We start from the raw sequence: 19,040 nt of genomic DNA, 5'->3' as shown, positions 1-19,040 counted from the left end.
TTTTGCTGGTACTGAAACATCTAAATAGGACAAATATTTTCAAGAACACAGAATTTCAAAAGCAGTTTTCACTTATGCCTTAAAAAAAATCAGAACCTGGGGAAGGCCTTAAAAGTAACCATAGAACACATATGGTGCATTTAAATTATGAAACATTCATGAGTTTGTTTTACTGAAAAAAAAAATTTTTTTTTTCTTATATAAATTCAAAACTAGATATATTTTCTCAACACTTAAGCTTACTAGCCAGGTCAAGAAAACAAAACAAAGATTAAAAAAAAAGTCTTCAGTCCTTTTATCCTGTTAAGCAAATAATAAAAATTTAGCAGTTTTAAAGCAGATGATGAACACTTTGAGGCTAGGCACAGAGAAAGCAGGCAATCTTTGTTTTGTTTATTTGTTTATTTTTACCGCCAACATCCTTAGCCATGCCTTTCTGCTAATCGATTTTAGCAAGTCGAGGTAAAACACATGCATTATTTTCTGGCAAAAGCGTACGCTGAACAAGATGTGATGATACTGTCTGTCATCCCTGGGGTCCATTTTCCTTTGTCACACTGAGAGCAAGCAGTGACGCTGTGACAAGCCTGGGGAAAAAAATAAGACTAACCAAACAGACATGGCATTCCCATCTCAAAGTGCAAAAATCACTGGGTGAAAAGCGAGGGCACTGAAAAATTCCAGTGGTTAAAAATGAATTGAAACCACATTACTCACGCAGTGGAAAACGGATTGAAATTTCACCGAGGATGTCAATTTCAGAAACTCACAAAGGCACAATTCTAGCCATCTTGACTGGATAACATTTGTATACACACATCCCTAGAACTCTCAAAGGTTAATACTGTTTTAGTGCCCCCCCAAACAAACAAAACCCCACAAATGCACCTTTCTCTCTATTCTTGACAGTGACTTAGAAGACCAAGTCCCTAGGTGCGTGCCGCTCGTGTCCGCACTGACTTCCGCTGCACAGGTGTACCTGGGGCAGTTTGGAATGCTGGCTGTCATGACCACCTTTATTAGTTTACTAAGAACAAATTAAAAAAAAATACTGTGTTTAGGGTAAGGCCACATGGCATCTAATCAGAGGAGAGTGGAAACGAGGCACTGCCTTCTAGACTCTGTAGGCTCCCGGCCCTGTGGTTCTTCTCCACTTGGTTTGACATCCTCTCTGTGATGCTGGAGGAAACAGGCGGCCCCCTGGTGGACTCTCTGATCACCAGATCAGTGGAGTTAACATCAGGACGTGCAGAAAGAAGCAGCTGATCTTCGGAAATATCTTCCTTTGGATGACCATCCTGGGGACGGCCCTTCTGCTGCCTGGGTCTAGGCTGCCCCAGCTCTGTCATGCCATTGCCGCTGAAATCAGTTTCAAGGTGATTGATCCCTTCATGCTCCATCCATTTGTCAGTTTTATGATTTCTCCAGTGTTCAGAATCCAAACGATGAACTTCGGGAATGTCGTTGTTCCATTCAAGTTGACTGTCTGGACTGAATGTTGGTCGGCTGGAATGCAGGGTGGGAAGGTCAGCCAGCAAGGTCAAAGGAGGCGCTTCCCCAACCCTACCCCGGGGGTCTTCATCCATCTCTGCTGGGGCTGAGAGGTCAGCAGACACAGCCAGGAGCCCATCACTTGGAGCACTTTTAGTCTCATTGGCTTGGTTTTGCTCATGGTGACTGTTTAGCAGTGCAAATACTCTATCTACATCCTTCAAGTAATTAGTCCAGTCAGCCAGACTAAGTCTATAGTTTCGTCTGTCCTTGTAGGCGCTTCCATTCATGCTGTATACATCCTCCGGGTCTTGCCAGTTGCCGTCTGCAGTGAGACTGGGCAGATTAACCTTCCCATCCATCCCATAACTGTCCTCTGTGAAGAGAGATGAAGGTGGATCATTAGTGAGAAAACATGTTCAACCTATTGAATAAGCAACTTGCATTGTTTTTGTGGCACAAAGCAATTTGAAATAAAACACGGAAAAGTATGTGTCTCTAGTAATTTGTTATCAAGGACTGGCCTTAGGTTACGGAAGTGACTGAATGAGAATGAACTTTGGAAAGAAGGCTGAACGAGTGAGGAATTCTATAACAGGCTTGGCTGCTACTGGGAATACACTGGTATTACCTGTCAGGGGGCTTATGTTTTACTCCTGGCTCTACTCAAGTCACCAATGTAACCAGGAAATCAAGTGTGTTAGTCTCTCTGAGTCTTGGTTCCTCATCTACCAAATATAGCTATGTGTTAAAACCTTTATTACATACAGAGCTGCTAGATGAATGATGTTTCAAAGTAATTTAATGTAATAGACAACACTTTGTAAGATATTTTTATTTTATTATTTTATACTCCTTGACAGTATAAAAACACATTTGAATGCAGTTAAATATTTGCATCTATTTAACTTCAAATTTGTTTCTTTGATCGTTTTTTTTTTTTTTTCTTTCCTCTAAAAATTCTATCCTTTAAAGAAACCAACCACTGAGTGGTTTTGCACAGCATTCAATGAACCCACTGGCTTTCTCGCTCTGATTTTTCTACATCATCAAAATGACTATAGTTCTGCAGAAAACAATGTCTTTTCCCTAGGTGTGCCCAAGTACCACTTAAGAAGAGGTGGCCTAGATGAAGGCAATGAACTACCTAGAAAGCAATACAGAGAATCCTAGAATCTTCAAATTACCTGTAAGTTAAAAAAAAAAAATTAATACCAAATGCCAGTAGAGCTGTGTGTCACACTTTGGGCACCAGCCCCGGGAAGACTGTATAGAAAAGAAAAGAAGGAAGTGAGAATGCAGTCAAAGATAGATTTGAAACCATTGCTGGAAAGAACGTCAACCTGTGGTATAAAACTCTGTAGAGTCTTGGTAAATTGTGGTTGCGAATGAAGAAAAGACTGAAGGGAGCATGAATGGAGATGACAATCTTGAAAGGCATCACTTTGGGGGAAAAAGGATACAAAGGAAGAGAGAAATGGCCTTCGAAAACTGGGTGATAAAGGAAAAAAAGAAGCCAAAAGGGTGCAATTTCAGTCCTGTAATAAAAAAGAGAAACGGACAAACTGGAGGACACACAACCTCTTATAACCCCATCCCCAAATAATAATGCAATAAAAAGTGAAAAAAAAAAGTATGCTTGGTTACACTGACAGAATAGGATCTTCTTAAACTAGGCATCTTGGAAATACTTGAAGTCCCTGAAATTAATAAAAGCAGTCTAAATGTAAACAAAATTATTACAAAAGAACATAGAAAAAAAGTATAAAAAGTCTACCATCTTATGAAAATGCCCCTGCCAAAATAAACCCGAAAGTGAAGAAAACCATAATGTAACACTGTTAAGTAAATGAAATCTTCTCAATCAAGTATCCCAGGATGTGAAAGCCACCTTAGATCAAACATGAACCGAGGGTCGTATATCCAGCCAACCTCTCCCTTAAGTATCAAGGCTACAGGAAAACAGTTTCAAACATGGAAGAATGCAAAGAACATGGAACACATCAGGTCATCTTGAACAGTCTCCCAGAGGGTGAGTTTCATTCAATCAAGAAATCAGTGGGGAAACATCGGCAAAAGGATGGGTGGTGAGCGTTTAACACATTTATAAGATCCAGGAGTGAAAAAAATTAATAAGGCAAAGAACAGAAAAATGACATATCTAATTCATAAATATTGATAATAAATCAAAACCCTGTTTTTTTTTTAAGAAAAAGGATCCCAACAGTAACTAGCTCACCTCATTATGAAAAAAGGCACCAATTTCAAATAGACAAAATAGAAAATGACAAGGCAGAAATAATGATTGAAATATACAAAATTTAAAAAGTAAACAAGTACTCTGCAGATATCAAAGCAAATCAATGGAAAAAACTTAGATGAAATAGATAATTGTCTAGGAAAACATGTTTTATTGAAATTGATCCAATAGAGGTAGAAAGTTTAAACAGAACAAGTCCCAAAGAAGGAAAATAAAGGTTTATTACCTTTATATAATTATATAAGTTTATAAAAAGTACTTAAGAACTTTCTATCAGTGTTATAAGAACTACACTACAAAGAAGCTTCCCTGGTGGCTCAGCAGTAAAGAATCCACCTGCCAATGCAGAAGACACAGGTTCAGTCCCTGGGTTGGGAAGAGCCCCTGGAGGCGGACATGGCAACCTACTCTACTATTCTTGCTTGGAGAATTCTACGGACAGAGGAGCCTGGCAGGCTATAGTCCATCGGGTTGCAGAGAGTTGGACGTGACTTAGCGACTAAAACAACGAACAATAAAGAAACAACAGGTCACTATAGTTTTGCAGGAGAATTTTACCAAGCCTTCAAGGAAAAGAACATCTCAATGCTATACTAACTGTTCCAGAGCATAGAAGATCAAAGAAAACTCTGAAGCTCTTTCTACGAAGCAAGTCTAACCTTGTTCGCTGTGGCAGGCAGAAGAGTGTACTCACCTTTCAAAGATGTCCACATCCTAATCCCCAGAAACTAGGTATTGTTGCCTTACATGCAAAAAGGACTGTACAGATTCAAACTAAGTTATGGATTCTGAGGTGAGGAGGTTATCCTAGCCAGGTGGGGCCAATGTCATCCCGAAGATCCTTTTTAGGAAAAGGAGGGCAAGCGAGTCAGAGAAAATGTGACCTTGGAAGCAAAGGTTGGCAGGGGAACAGGTAGGTACTGAGACTTGAAGACACTGAATTTTCAACTTTGAAGATGGAGGAAAGGGCCGTGAACAAGGAATCCAGGAAGCTTCTAGAAGCTGGAAAAGGCAAGGAAATGGACTCTTCTCTAGAGGCCCTAGAAGGAATACAGTGATTTTAGCCCAGTAAACCATTTCAGACTTCTAACTTCTAGAAATGTCAGAGAATACGTTTGTGTTGCTTTAGGGCATGGGGTAGGTATCACTTGATGGCATGGTGGTAAAGAATCTGCCTGCAAAGCGGAGATGCTGGTTTGATCTCTGGGTCAGGAAGATCCCCTGGAGAAAGAAACGGCAACCCACTCCAGTATTCTTGCCTGGGAAATCCCATGGACAGAGGAGCCTGGCAGGCTGCAGTACATGAGGTTGCAAAGAATCTGACACAACTTAGCAGCTAAACAACAAACAGGCATGGGGTAATCATGAGTTATGACAGTGATAGGAAACCAATACCTAAAAAGATAACCTAGCATAAACACAAAGACAGTTTCAGACCGAATCATTTATAAGAAGAAACAAAAATCCTAAATAAAATATTAGTGATGAGAATTCAATAGTATATTAAGAGAGTAACACATGATGGTCAAGCAAAATTTATTCCAGAAATGGAAGGTTAGTTGGTCTACTCTTAGCAAATCTATTAACATAACATATCATATTAGTAGATCTGAAAAGAAAAATTATCTGAGTAACTCCATAAATGCTGAAAAGGTTTGACAACCTCAACATTCAATAAATACTAAAAACACTAAAAAATACTAGAAAAGAATTGATGGCTATTTCCCTAACATAACAAAAACATATATATCTTAGTCCTAAAGCCCGCTTCTCACTTCACTTCATGGAAAAATCCTGAAATTACTTTCACTAAGAACAGGGACAAAGTAACATTGTACTGAAAATATTAGCTTATTCAATTAGATAAATCGATGAGACACATAAATGGGAAAACAAGCAAAGCTATCTCTGCAAATGTTTGACAGTATACCTGGGAAATTGAAGAGAATACACGACAAAGCTGACTGAAAAAAAATTTTTAAGGTAGCAGGTAGTAAAATTAATGTACAGAAACCAATAGCCCTCATATACATAAACAATTATCAAGTAGACGTTTTAATGGTGGATGAAAACTTTGTTTATGTAGTTACAAAAAAGATAAAGTGCTTACAAATACACTTAACAAGAAATGTGCAAAACCTTTAAGAAAATACTTTTTAAAAGCTTCTGAAAGACCCATAAATATACTTGACCAAATGGAAAAATGTCCTTTGTTTGACAGAGCATGACAAAGATATAAATTCTTTACAATAAACAACATTTTATAATAACTATATAGTTATAACTTCTAAAAATTGTGAATCACTATAAAGTACACCTGTAACTTATGTAATATTGTACATCAACTATATTTCCAAAAAAAAAAAAAAAAACTCTTCCTGACAATTCTTTCAGAAACCAGATAGAAAAATGGTCAAAGGCAGAAACAGATAGTCTACAAAATATGCCAAATTTGCAGTTAGTGTGAGTTAACAATTCTGAAATTCCTCCCTGTGTACCGCAGCATTTAGAAAATGACTGAATCCACTGAGGATAACAGGAACTGGGTTCCAGGGCCCGCCTGTCCCCCGACGGCACACTTCTGTGCAGGGTGCAAACCGCACAGCGCCACCCAGCGGCCCTGGTCCTGACTCACACTCTAACAGCCCTAACGCAGGTCCCCTTCATTGTCTTAGGAAGCCAACCTCACCTCCAGACCCTTTAACTTCAAACCCTGGTCTTGACTCATCTCTTGGTTGAGTGCCTTAAAGAGAAAAGTCCAACCGTACTAGCAAGGTAGCTTGAAAAGAAAATGGAGCCCTGAGATGTGACCGAGAGAAGATAGCTTTCTTTGGGCAACACAGAAAGTTAGTCACTCGGTCGTGTCTGACTCCTTGAGAACCCATGGACTGTAGCCCGCCAGGCTCCTCTTTCCATGGAATTCTCCAGGCAAGAATACTGGAGTGGGTCGCCATTTCCTTCTCCAGGGGATCTTCCCGACTTAGGGATAGAACCCAGGTCTCCTGCATTGACAGGCAGATTCTTTACTGTCTGAGCCACCAGGGAAGCTCAGGACAACACAGAGCAGGGCAGTAAAGGCTGCATTTTTTCCTTTTGATCTCGAGAGATCCCGGTGGTTCAGAGAACACATTTGTGTGCTGAACTCTGGGTTGCCAATGAGTGATGATGGAGATGGTGCTGGCTCTGATAAGATCTCTTTTTGGGTTTCTTAAAAAACATGGTAGCATTCTTTTATCATTTATTATCACCTTTCACATACCACTTTCTTCATGTGAATTTTTTGCACCCCCATATTATTATACCGGACTAGTAATACCCATCATTCCTGGGGCTTGCTATACGTCAGGCTCTGTTCTCAGTTTCTGACTAGCAAGACTGGGATTTGAACCCAAGGCAGGCTGGCTTCAGCAGCCGTGCTCTAACCACAATACTGCACAGCCTGTAACACATGGCTATGTCACCTGTAACTGTCTGCAAGGCATGCGCTGTTGCCACAGGGACAAGTGAATCAAAATGAGCAACAGGCATTCCTTAAAAGACTGAAAGTAGAGCTACCATATAATCTAGCAATCCCACTCTTGGGCATATATCCAGAGAAAAGTTTAATTTGAAAAAATAAATGCACCTCAATGTTCATAGCAACACTATTCACAATAACCAAGACAGGGAAGTGATGGAAGTGTATATAGAGGAATGGATAAAGAAGATGTACATATATAGAATAGAATATTAGTCGTAAAAAAGGATGAAATAATGTCACTTGCAGTAACACGGATGGACCTAGAGATTATCATACTAAGTGAAATAAATCAGAGAAAGTCAAATATCATATGATATCACTTATATGTGGGATCTAAAAAAGGGTTAGGGTTAGGGATATCACTTATACGTGGAATCTAACAACAATAAACTTATTTACAAAACAGAAACAGACTCACAGACATAGAAAACAAAGTTATGGTTACCGAAGAGGAAGGAGAAAGGGGAGGATAAATTAGGAGTACGGGATTAACAGATATCTGTATAATATAATGGCAACAAACTCCAGTGTCCTTGCCTGGAGAATCCCAGGGACGGGGGAGCCTGGTGGGCTGCCGTCTGTGGGGTCGCACAGAGTTGGACACGACTGAAGCGACTTAGCAGCAGCAGCAGCAGCATATAATATAATATAATACAGATAAACAACAAAGTCCTACTGTATAGCACAGGGAACTATAGTCAATATCTTATAATAACTATAATAGGAAATAATCTGAAAAAGAATTGATGTGACATGAAGCCTAGCATATAGCATAGAGGTGTGCTCAGTTGTGTCCAACTCTTGGTGACCCCATGGACTACAGCCTGTCAGGCTCCTCTGTCCACGGGATTTACCCGGAGTGGGTACCATTTCCTTCTCCGAGATATATGTATAAAACTGAATTGCTTTGCTGTACACCAGAAACTAATACAACATTGTAAACCAACTATACTTCAAGAAAATGAAAAAGTCAACTTTACATGTAAAAAGAGAAAAGCAAAAGCAATGTGAACAGGAGGTATGGTTGCTGAGGGTGGGCACAGTGTGGCCTGTGGGCCTGCAGGGCGTGGACAGAAGGGTCAGGAAGCAGCCGTGCCAGCGTCAGGCTGCCAAGAACTGACCGTCTGGCCCACACAGCCGTGGACACACACCATGACTGCCGGAGAAGCTCATCAAAGGTCAGCAGCGTCAGTTTTCACAGACAACGAGAAAAATAAACACCCCATTAACCTGTGGATCTTATTCTGTTTTGCAACACAGAAATTATTACTTTCAACTCAAGCCAACAATTATTTCCTGAGTCATGGCGGCCACTTTATTGAACTGTATCCTTACTGTGAGCTTGTCCTAACCGGAAAATGAATAAGCAAAGCATTTCAGCTGCCCCTGCCTTATGCAACTACCATGCCAAAAAGAACAACAATAAAAAAGAAATTGAACTAGGGAGCAGACTTTTTAAAGACCTTCTAAATATGTCTAAGGATTAACCCACAAAATTGAAGGCAGTTTAAAAACTCTTCTGTAGTCAGTCTTATGCATCTTCTAAAATACTCTGCTGAATTTTCAAGTTCCAAATTCTTCACGTGTGTTTGTTATTTTTATCAAAGGCTTTTGTAATCAAATTTCATGATTGAAAACACACTTTAATTAGTTTTCTCTTTTTTCTTTCTTTCTAGTTTTTGGTCGCACTGCTTGGAATGTGGGATCTTAGCTCCCTGACGAGGGACGGAACCCCTGCCCACTGCATTGGAAGCTCAGTGTCTTAACCACTGGACTGCCAGGGAAGTCACCTAATTAATTTTCTTAAAAAAAAAAAATATATATATATTAAAGGATCGAAGCTTCCGAAATCCTGGGAGGACTAAGCATGGGTACACTGGGACAGTGGTTTTTCTGACTTTTCCACATCGCTGCCTGTCAATCCAACAGAATACAATGAACAGGGAAGGCTACATCAAACACTGCCTGGAAGTGTCCAGTGAGAGCACAGGTGTGACAGGTTGATGCTTTCCTGTTTCATCATCTCCTGCCTATCGTGAGGACAGCAGCTGAAAGGTAGTTTGCACCATGGATTATGAAGTGGTAGAGTCTGAAAAACCAGTCATTTTGAGTTAAAGAGGATCCTTAAATTTGTCCATTTATAAGGAATTTAGAAGGAAAAGAAAAAGCAACAGGTAACACGAGGTCACCGTGCACACAGTTTCGTGCCACGTTACCAGGGAAGGGATGACATCAACAACCAAAGTCACCAAGGGCGTGCCAAAATGACCCCAGAAACGAGGGATTTGGCTCCGTTTAGTGGTGGTGGTGAGGCAGTGGCACCCCACTCCAGTACTTTTGCCTAGAAAATCCCATGGATGGAGGAGCCTGGTGGGCTGCAGTCCATGGGGTTGCTAGAGTCGGACACGACTGAGCGACTTCCCTTTCACTTTTCACTTTCATGCCTTGGAGAAGGAAATGGCAACCCACTCCAGTGTTCTTGCCTGGAGAATCCCAGGGACAGGGAGCCTGGTGGGCTGACGTCTATGGGGTCACACAGAGTTGGACACGACTGAAGTGACTTAGCAGCAGCAGCAGTGGTGGTGACAGTAATCAGGGCAGGGGGAGTCCCAGATGTGCACGCTAAGTTGCTTCAGCTGCATCTGACTCTTTGTGACCCTAGGGGCTGCAGCCTGCCAGGCTCCTCTGTCCATGGGATTCTCCAGGTAAGAATACTGGAGTGAATTGTCGTGCCCTCCTCTAGGGGATCTTTCTGACTCAGGAATCGAACCCTGAGTCTCCTGCACTGCAGGCCCGGGAAGCCCAAATCCCTTTAATCATGACTGGAATGGAGATGACATTCTTCATCTCAGAGCTATCGGGGGATGGCTTGTGAAGAACTCTTCCTCAGCTCCAACCAGACTTGTGTCTTGATCTTTTACCTCTGTCATGAGAGACATAAAAGAGGGCCAGACGGAATATCCCTTGGCTGTAGAATCGAGTGCCTCATAAAATAACTGTAAAGTCAATGTCCAGTATGAGCTCCGCTTAAAATGCCCTGTTTGAGAAATGTCTTAAAGGGGCCCCCGGGAGGCAGGCAGATGAGTCCCAGTGTGTGAGACAGTATTACCTCACCGGCACATGGCCCGGGGGGAGACCAGCTTAGGAGCGGGGTTTTCTGTTCTGTCTTATGCATGCTGGGGGAGGGGACCCAGGGTGGGTTTGGGGGCAGAGTGAGGAAAGGGAAGAAAAAAGACAAGAGGGAAGAGAGAAGACAGAAAGAGATGGTTATCACGGATCCTCAAAAGTCCAAGTTCCTTTGTCTTGTTTGATGCTTACACCTTCCCCACCACCACCCAGCTTCTCCTGGCACCAATAAACTGACCTTTAAAAGAAGGGATCTGACAGCTTCCCAGATGGTAAAGAATCTGCCTACAATGCAGGAGACCTGGGTTCGAAGCCTGGGTCAGGAAGATCCCCTAGAGAAGGGGATGGCAACCCACCCCAGGATTCTTGCCTGGAGAATCCCATGGAAAGAGGAGCCTGGCGGGCTACAGTGCACAGGGTTGCAAAGAGTCGGACACGACTGAGTACAAGCACAAGCAAGCACAATATATGTGTGGCTTGCCTGTGCTAAAAGAAAAAAAACGGAATCTGAGACCAGAGCCCAGAAGGCTTGAGGGAGGGTGGGGCCACCAGCACATCCTGGAAGGGCAATATTCTTTGGTTTCTCTAGGACAATATCAAAACAGGTGACACCAACGAAGTCCATGTTCCTTTGATGGAATCATTTCTCCCAAGAGGATTCATGAACTGAGGCCGTGCCTCAGTTTCCCCTCAGTAAGGTAGTAGGGACAGGTCCCTCCTGCCCCACACGGCATGCTTCTGACAGACCTGCCTGAGGTCTCAGCAGGGAGTAGAAGGTCATGAGCAAGGGCTGACCCCGTCACTAGGTGTTTGGGGTCCTCCTCCCCGACCCCAGAGTTCAGGGAGGCGGGGGGCTATTTGGGGGCGGGGGCGAGGCTAGAGTCAAGTAAGAAGGCTGGTCCCAGGGCTGGTCTTCAAGCTTTTGTGTGTCAGGCACTATTGTCTCCATGATGTGCTGAGACCTTCCTGTGCGTCTCGACTCTAGGTTTGCCGACCCCCATTTTCCCCCTTCACACACCACCACCCTACAGAGCTTCTGAGCCCCAGCGTGGCTGCTTTTATCACTGCAGCTAATTAAGGACCGTGAACAAGGAAGCACCTTGTCTTTCCTCCAACGTCAGCTCTACCACGCTCTTTACATTCCCACGATCCCTTTTGTGATACTGACGTCACATTTCATGAAATCTCTAACTCGTTGCCATGACACCTCTCCAGCAAGTTGACGTGTAAGAACCACCAGGAAAATAATTCTCCCTGCTTTTTCCCAGGGCTCCCGAAGGTCATTCTGTGCTCTCCCCCTTCCCGTCATTCCATGCTGCCAAGCACCATCCAACAAGCACACAAGCACGAGTGAGTAAAGGCTCTGAGACACATCTGGTTGTGACAGTGAGTTGATTTCAAACAAAAATGACAGATCTGTTCCCGATGACACAAGACGGTGGAGAGAGCTGTTAGAACATGCATGCACCCCAAGCTACGCTCTGAGCGACAAGGTGAGGGGCAGAAATGAGTTAAAATGGCTCGATCATGCAATTATTGGGAAAGAAGCTGCCAGGGAGAATAAAAAAGTCTGAATACCTGTGCAGGTCATAGCTTCCTCCATCTTTATTTCCTGATGTAGGAAAATATAAGAGTAATTTATGTTAGCTTTAGAACTCATAAAACCACCCCCTCTGTCCTGCTTCATGCACAACCTCTAAATCCTAGAAAGAAACATATCGTGTGAAATACAGACAGCGCCAGAGTCCAACAGAGCTTTTCTGTTAGGTTCAAAATGAGGATGGAAAGCTATAAATAAAAAAAGGGTTTAAAATAAAACATATTGGAGTTTACATGAAAAATAGGTGGGGGTGAGATAGGAGAGTCCATTTCAAAGTAATAAGACGGTACTTCCCAAAGTTCAAGTAAGTCTCAGGAATAGTTAACTTTTGGTGACTTTAGACCAAACCCTTGGAAAAAAGGGCCGACAATCATCTCTCTTAGGAATCGTCTAGAAGTGGACTGCTTGAAGTGTAACAGCAAAAACAGGCTCCACCTGGCACGTCACTCACCATTCAGAGGCTTGATCAGGTTTCACTAAGTGGAGCGGCCATGTCATCACCAATAAGACTGCTATGAACTTCGGGGAAGAGATATCTGGGTGTCATATTTCTAGTGCCTCTAATGGTTGTTCCAGTTTCCAGGCTGTAGGTTTTTTTTTTTTTTCCTTCAGGATTTGAGGAAAAGGTCAGATACACCAGATACATGAAAAGATTTAAGTTGAGTGGAGCTACTGACCAAAAATCTGGACTCTCCTGGCTGGTGATGAATTCCACCAAGGCATGAATGGAGGGGTGGGGACTGACAGCGGTGATGGGACCGCCCACGGGATGTAGAATTTTCAAGCTGCAACTTGCAGTTTGAAAGCCTCCGGGACCCAATACTGGTGGAAGTGACTGGTGACGATGCTGCCATTTCAGGATGCATCCTGGCTTCTCATCCCCATCACTCACATGGCCCAGGGAGCTGTCTGCTTTTATTACTGGTGATGCTGCTGATGCCGGCTTACAGGGGACCCACAGAGACACAGGCCCTTAAGGGCACTGAGAAAACCCAGCTGCCAACAGAGGAGTCTTGCAGATTGCTCCCCACTGCCTATGGATCCAGGCTTCCCAGGTGGCATTAGTGGTAAAGAACTCCCCTGCCAATGCAGGAGATGTTAAGAGACACAGGTTCAATCCCTGGGTCAGGAAGATCCCCTGGAGAAGGGCATAGTAACCCACTTCAGTATTCTTGCCTGGAGAATCCCATGGACAGAGAAGCCTGGCAGGCTACAGTCCATGGGCTCTCAAAGAGTCAGACACAACTGAGGTGACTTAGCACATAGCACGGAGAAGGCAATGGCACCCCACTCCAGTACTCTTGCCTGGAGGAGGAGCCTGGTGGGCTGCAGTCCATGGGGTCGCTAAGAGTCGGACACGACTGAGCGACTTCACTTTCACTTTTTCACTTTCATGCACTGGAGAAGGAAATGGTAACCCATTCCAGTGTTCTTGCCTGGAGAATCCCAGGGGCAGGAGAGCCTGGTGGGCTGACGTCTATGGGGTCACACAGAGTTGGACACGACTGAAGTGACTTAGCAGTAGCAGTAGCAGTAGCAGCACATAGCACATACCTATGGGTCAAACTCTTGGCCCTTTTGGGGTTGACATGTTATGCCCTTGGCCAGCTCCAGCACTTTCTCCTTCCTTCTATGGACAGCTGATATTTACATTTCTATAGGAATTATGAGAAAATCAGTATTCTCATTAACCAGGAAAGAACTGGGGCAGACACTGGAAAGAACTACTCTCCAGGAGCCAAAGGAGAAATGAGTGAGTTTAGCACTGCAGACCAGGGAGAGAACTTCAGGCTGATTCCATGTCAGCCCTCTTAAACTTTCAAATCTCAAAACAACATCCTGCTCAAACATCTCTAGTTTCAGACAGGAAATACTGGCAAAAGAAATCTAATTCAGTATGTCATGGGCAGGTATCCAATTGGGTAAGTTTCAAACTCTGAAAGGCAGAAATAGGGCATTGTGTGTTTCCATTCTAATTCTCTTTAATAAAAAAAAAAGGATTTCCCAGTTGACCTAGAGTATCTCTTATGACTGTTGACAGCAATAACAAATAAACCCCTGGGGCTTTCATCCCATCTTCCAATGGATGCTTTCATCAGATATTGAGGTTTACTAAGAGAATGCATCTTTGGGAGAGATGGAATGAAATGCCCACCAAATCTTTGGGGGTATTAAATTTTTCATTAGTGCACCCAGAGCTAAATTTATTGAACAAAGTATGTTTGGAATTGCCTGGAGAGTTTCCCCTGTAAGGGTCCCAAACGATACGCTTTCACATCTGCTCTCCCCAGCTATATGTTTCAAAGGCAGAAAACTTGACCACAGAAAGAATTTTCCAGGTGCTATAGGAAGAAAAAAATTCTTTTTTTCTCCTTACCAACTTCAAGGCCCTTGGGTCTTGGGTTGCACTGCTTATACCCTTGGCAGCTCCTGAGCTCCATCAGCTGCAGGTGTAGCTGATTCAAAACGCCCCGTTCGACTGTGTGCACCGTGTTTGTGAGCTGTGGACGAAGAGGCCAGGACGACAGCTTTAAGCTCACGTTCTCCTTATTCCATTTTCAATAGCTTCACAAAATGAGAACATAGGGACTTACCTGATAAGGATCTGTATTCATATCAAAATACTCCAAAAAGCCAGTGGCAAACTCACAGAATAGAAAATTATGTGTCTCATTAACTGTCCGCAAACACCAGTAGGTGTTATTGTTAGAGCTCGTGCAAGCACAGAAGGATCCCACTGTTGGTAAGAAAGAAAACAAAGGGAAGACAGTCAGACAAGGTGGCAGCCTAGATATTTCAACCTTTTCTTGTCTTCACATTTTTAAGTTCATATTTTCTCTCTTGCAAACATTGTATGGGTGGACATTAAAAGTACTCTATTTCCTCTGCCTTCTCTATACAAATTTGCTGTGAGATTAGATGAAGATGGAAAAAAACAGTGGCGACTCATGAAGGTGAAGTTTCAGGCCTGTTTGTCTGCTGTCCCCTAAGTTCTGCTGGGTATTGATCTCTAAAACCGGGCGATGAGTGGAGAGAAGGAAGGAAAGTATCAGAACTCCTATTTATGGTTGTTGTCATTTTTTATAAAAATGAAAAAAAAAAAAAAAAGGTTGCTTAATAAAAAGGTGGACGCAGGGCCTTAGCTTGCTTTGAATGTCAGATGGTCAAGTGTTACAAACGGGCCCTGGAAACAGAGGGGATTCTGCAGTGTAGATGGGCTTGGAGAAGGCCTGAATCCAGCTCAGAGGGTTTAAGGATGTCGAAATTTGTGATGTCACAGACTCTCCACAACACTTGAACATGAGATGGACAGTTACCATGAACATCTCTTGTACCATGCAGAGGTTCACTGGTTAACTTGTAGAACGTATATGAAAGAGCTGTCAGATTAAAGCTGCTACTGTGTGTACATGTCCACCCCAAACTCCCTAACGCCCCCCATCCTTCCCCGCTGGCAACTGTAAGTTCATTCTTTAAGTTCTGTGAGTCTGCTTCTGTTTTTTAAGTCGTTGTGCATGCGTGCTCAGTCATGTCTGACTCTTTACGACCCTGGACTGTAGCCCAGCAAACTCCTATGTCCGTGGATTTCCCAGGCAAGAATACTGGAGTGGGTTGCCATTTCCTACTCCAGCGGATCTTCCTGACCCAGGGATCAAACCCAAGTCTACTGCACCTTCCTGTACTGCAGGTGGATTCTCTACCACTAAGCCACCTGGTAAGCCCATGTAAACCTAAGTGCAAACAGAGACACTGAAATCAAGATGCATGAAAACAGAAAGATAGAACAAAAATGGTCAGAAGATAGGCCCTCGGTCTCCCTAAGAATGGTCTGTGGGTTCCCTGAAGTCTCCAAATTCAGTTTGCAAAGCACTGACCTGGGAGGCCTACTGCGATCCTTTCAACTAGAAGATCTGGTGTTTTAGCTACTCTGTGGGCTGGCTGGCCTTCATGCAAGAAGCTGGTATTATTGAAGGGGACTGAGAATAAATCTGACAGAGTCCCTGCGTTCAAGGAGTTTTACTTCCTTTTGTGATATGCAGAATGTGTTCTTGAAGAAAGCAGAAACGAAGCATATTTGGGGTAAAAGTGTTCATCCATTTATTCAGTTACTTAGTGATGGAGCAGTCTTGCTGGGCCAGAAATCCGTCAAGGGCTGGGGACCTTGTGAAATATTATTGGGAGAAAAACCCATGGAGAGCGTGGCATTTTCAAACAAAAGACCAAAATAAAAATTTCTAAAGAAAAAAAGTAATTTAGAGGCAAAAATGATCCTAGTTGTCGGTATAGAAAAATGATATGATACTTTAATCTAGAATCTTTCTAGATTCCTGGATTCCAGCTGCTGAATTCCTTCGTCTAAGTAACTGGGTGAGCTGCTGGCTGTCCACATGGTGGCAGGAAGTAGCATTTTTCTTTTTTTTTTGTCAGCACTGGGCAGCCTGTGGGCTTCCCAGGTGGCACTAGTCGTAAAGAACCCGGCTGCCAATGCAGAAGACATGAGAGACGCAGGTTCGATCCCTGGGTTGAGAAGATCCCCTGGAGGAGGGGATGGCCGTCCACTCTAGTATTCTTGCCTGGAGAATCCCATGGACAGAGGAGCCTGGAGGGCTACAGTCCATAGGGTCACAAGGAGTCAGACATGACTGAAATGACTTAGCATGCATGCATGCATGCGCAGCGTGTGGGATCTTAGTTTCCTGACTAGGGATTGAACCCTGGCGCCCCTGCATTGGAAGGGCAGAGTCTTAACCACTGGACCAGCAGGGAAGTGCAGGAAGGAGCACTTAGATGGAGCGACTCACGGTTCCAGAACGGGGCCGTCTGCCAGTGGCTGTTGTCGTGTGTGAAGCAGGTGAGGCCGGGGAGGCTGCACTCCTCGCCCTTGCGCTGCCTCCTCTTCTCCTTCCTCTCTTTCTTCCTCCTGCGGTTCTCCTTGTAAAGCTGCAGTTTGCTGTCTACTTCCTGAGCAGCTTCTCTATTTCAACAGAAGGGACGTTTAAATGATCAGAAAGCACTTTCTCAAGTAAGAACAGGTTGCTATGAGTCTCACACACATATTCAGGCATAAGATAACAGACACACAATAATAGATGGCCTTAAGTTTTCAGGGCTTCTCTGGTGGCTCAGATGGTAAAAAAATCCTCTTGTGATGTGGCAGACCTGGGTTTGATCCCTGGGTTGGGAAGATCCCCTGGAGAAGGGAATGGCAACCCACTCCAGTATTCTTGCCTGGATAGAGGATAGAGGAACCTGGTGGATTACAGTCCATGAGGTCACAAAGTGTCAGACACAACTGAGCGACTTTCAGTTTAAGTTTTCAGAGGGCCTCAAAGCATGGAATATAATCAGTGATATTGAAGACAAACTCATTAAGTGACAACACCCTTAGCATTTTACTATCTCAACAGGATCAATATTTTCTTCCTTACTGAATGCAAACATTGATGGAAGTAAATGTCAATGTGAATCAGAAGATTCCAGTAGCCTTGCCCTTTGGACAAGTGGCTCAACCTCCTGGCAGCTCAGTATCTATCAGCCATGAAATCAATGATTGGTTGGATTAGATAACTTGAATTAAGTTTCTAGAATTCTATTGACAAATCCTACAAAACAGGCTTGGAAAGAATTTTTTTAAAAAGTGTTTTTACTTTTTCAATTTTTCCATGAAGGGCTCAAATTTTGTTGAGGCTCAAATATTAAATTCCTCTTATATGCTAATTTTACTATTATTTTAAAAAGATGTCCATTTCTTCCAGCTTTCAGAATTCAACATGATTGCAGGCTGCTCTACAGAACACAGGGACCTAATTCAGTGAGTCCATGTGTTGTGATCACTACCCACAGAAAGCAGTGCATGGAGGACAAGCCAGTTACCAGCCAGTGTATCGTCAGAGGGAACACAGTGTATTGTCAGAGGGAACACGTGGAATTAGATTACAGCCCCATGTGATGCCCCCTCATGGGATTCCAGAAGCAAGGATTGCCTCTGTCCCTTGGCAAGATGTGGGCTTGTTTTCAACTTCTTGAGCTAATACCCTCCCAGCTGCATCTACTTTTCTCAAGCCGCATCACTTGGAACAGAGTTCCAGTCCCCTTTCAGAAACGCCCAGCAAACAGTCCCTTCACTCCCAGGAAATGTAGCAAATGGTTACTCACTTGAATGGGTGAAGGTGGCTCTTTAATTTCTCTTGCTTTTTCACGCCTTTCTCTTTGTTGTAATAGCTGCAGGCAAGAAGGTTAAAAAGTGAGTTTGCTCTCAAAATGGATTAAAGATCTCAACGTAAGACCAGAAACTATAAAACTCCTAGAGGAGAACATAGGCAAAACACTCTCCGACATACATCACAGCAGGATCCTCTATGATCCACCTCCCAGAATATTGGAAATAAAAGCAAAAATAAACAAATGGGACCTAATTAAACTTAAAAGCTTCTGCACAACAAAGGAAACTATAAGCAAGGTGAAAAGGCAGCCTTCAGAATGGGAGAAAATAATAGCAAATGAAGCAACTGACAAACAACTAATCTCAAAAATATACAAGGAACTCCTACAGCTCAACTCCAGAAAAATAAATGACCCAATCAAAAAATGGGCCAAAGAACTAAATAGACATTTCTCCAAAGAAGACATACAGATGGCTAACAAACACATGAAAAGATGCTCAACATCACTCATTATCAGAGAAATGCAAATCAAAACCTCTATGAGGTACCATTTTACGCCAGTCAGAATGGCTGCGATCCATAAGTCTACAAGCAATAAATGCTGGAGAGGGTGTGGAGAAAAGGGAACTCTCTTACACTGTTGGTGGGAATGCAAACTAGTACAGCCACTATGGAAAATAGTGTGGAGATTCCTTAAAAAACTGGAAATAGAACTGCCTTATGATCCAGCAATCCCACTGCTGGGCATACACACTGAGGAAACCAGAAGGGAAAGAGACATGTGTACCCCAATGTTCATCGCAGCACTGTTTATAATAGCCAGGACATGGAAGCAACCTAGATGCCCATCAGCAGATGAATGGATAAGAAAGCTGTGGT

At 43.1% G+C, this 19,040-nt stretch overlaps 1 protein-coding gene across 1 annotated transcript in view; it reads right to left on the bottom strand.

Moving 5' to 3' along the window:
* Positions 1-6: 6 nt before the first annotated feature.
* The window catches only part of SULF1 (sulfatase 1), a 202,937-nt gene continuing 183,903 nt past the window's right edge, over positions 7-19,040 (bottom strand). Inside the window, exons 17-22 of the mRNA XM_010848192.1 lie at positions 18,154-18,219; positions 16,800-16,972; positions 14,592-14,734; positions 14,375-14,498; positions 11,976-12,009; positions 7-1,867 (exon numbers count right to left, since the gene is read on the bottom strand). Of these exons, the coding sequence (XP_010846494.1) occupies positions 1,837-1,867; positions 11,976-12,009; positions 14,375-14,498; positions 14,592-14,734; positions 16,800-16,972; positions 18,154-18,219 (571 nt within the window). The 3' untranslated portion in view covers positions 7-1,836. The remainder of the gene's footprint in view (positions 1,868-11,975; positions 12,010-14,374; positions 14,499-14,591; positions 14,735-16,799; positions 16,973-18,153; positions 18,220-19,040) is intronic.

This window comes from Bison bison, unplaced genomic scaffold (genome assembly GCF_000754665.1).
Source record: "Bison bison bison isolate TAMUID 2011002044 unplaced genomic scaffold, Bison_UMD1.0 scf7180017849896, whole genome shotgun sequence".
Lineage (NCBI taxonomy): Eukaryota > Metazoa > Chordata > Mammalia > Artiodactyla > Bovidae > Bison > Bison bison.
Note: the sequence above shows the minus strand (reverse complement) of the source record. Positions and strands in the feature narration are given on the sequence as shown.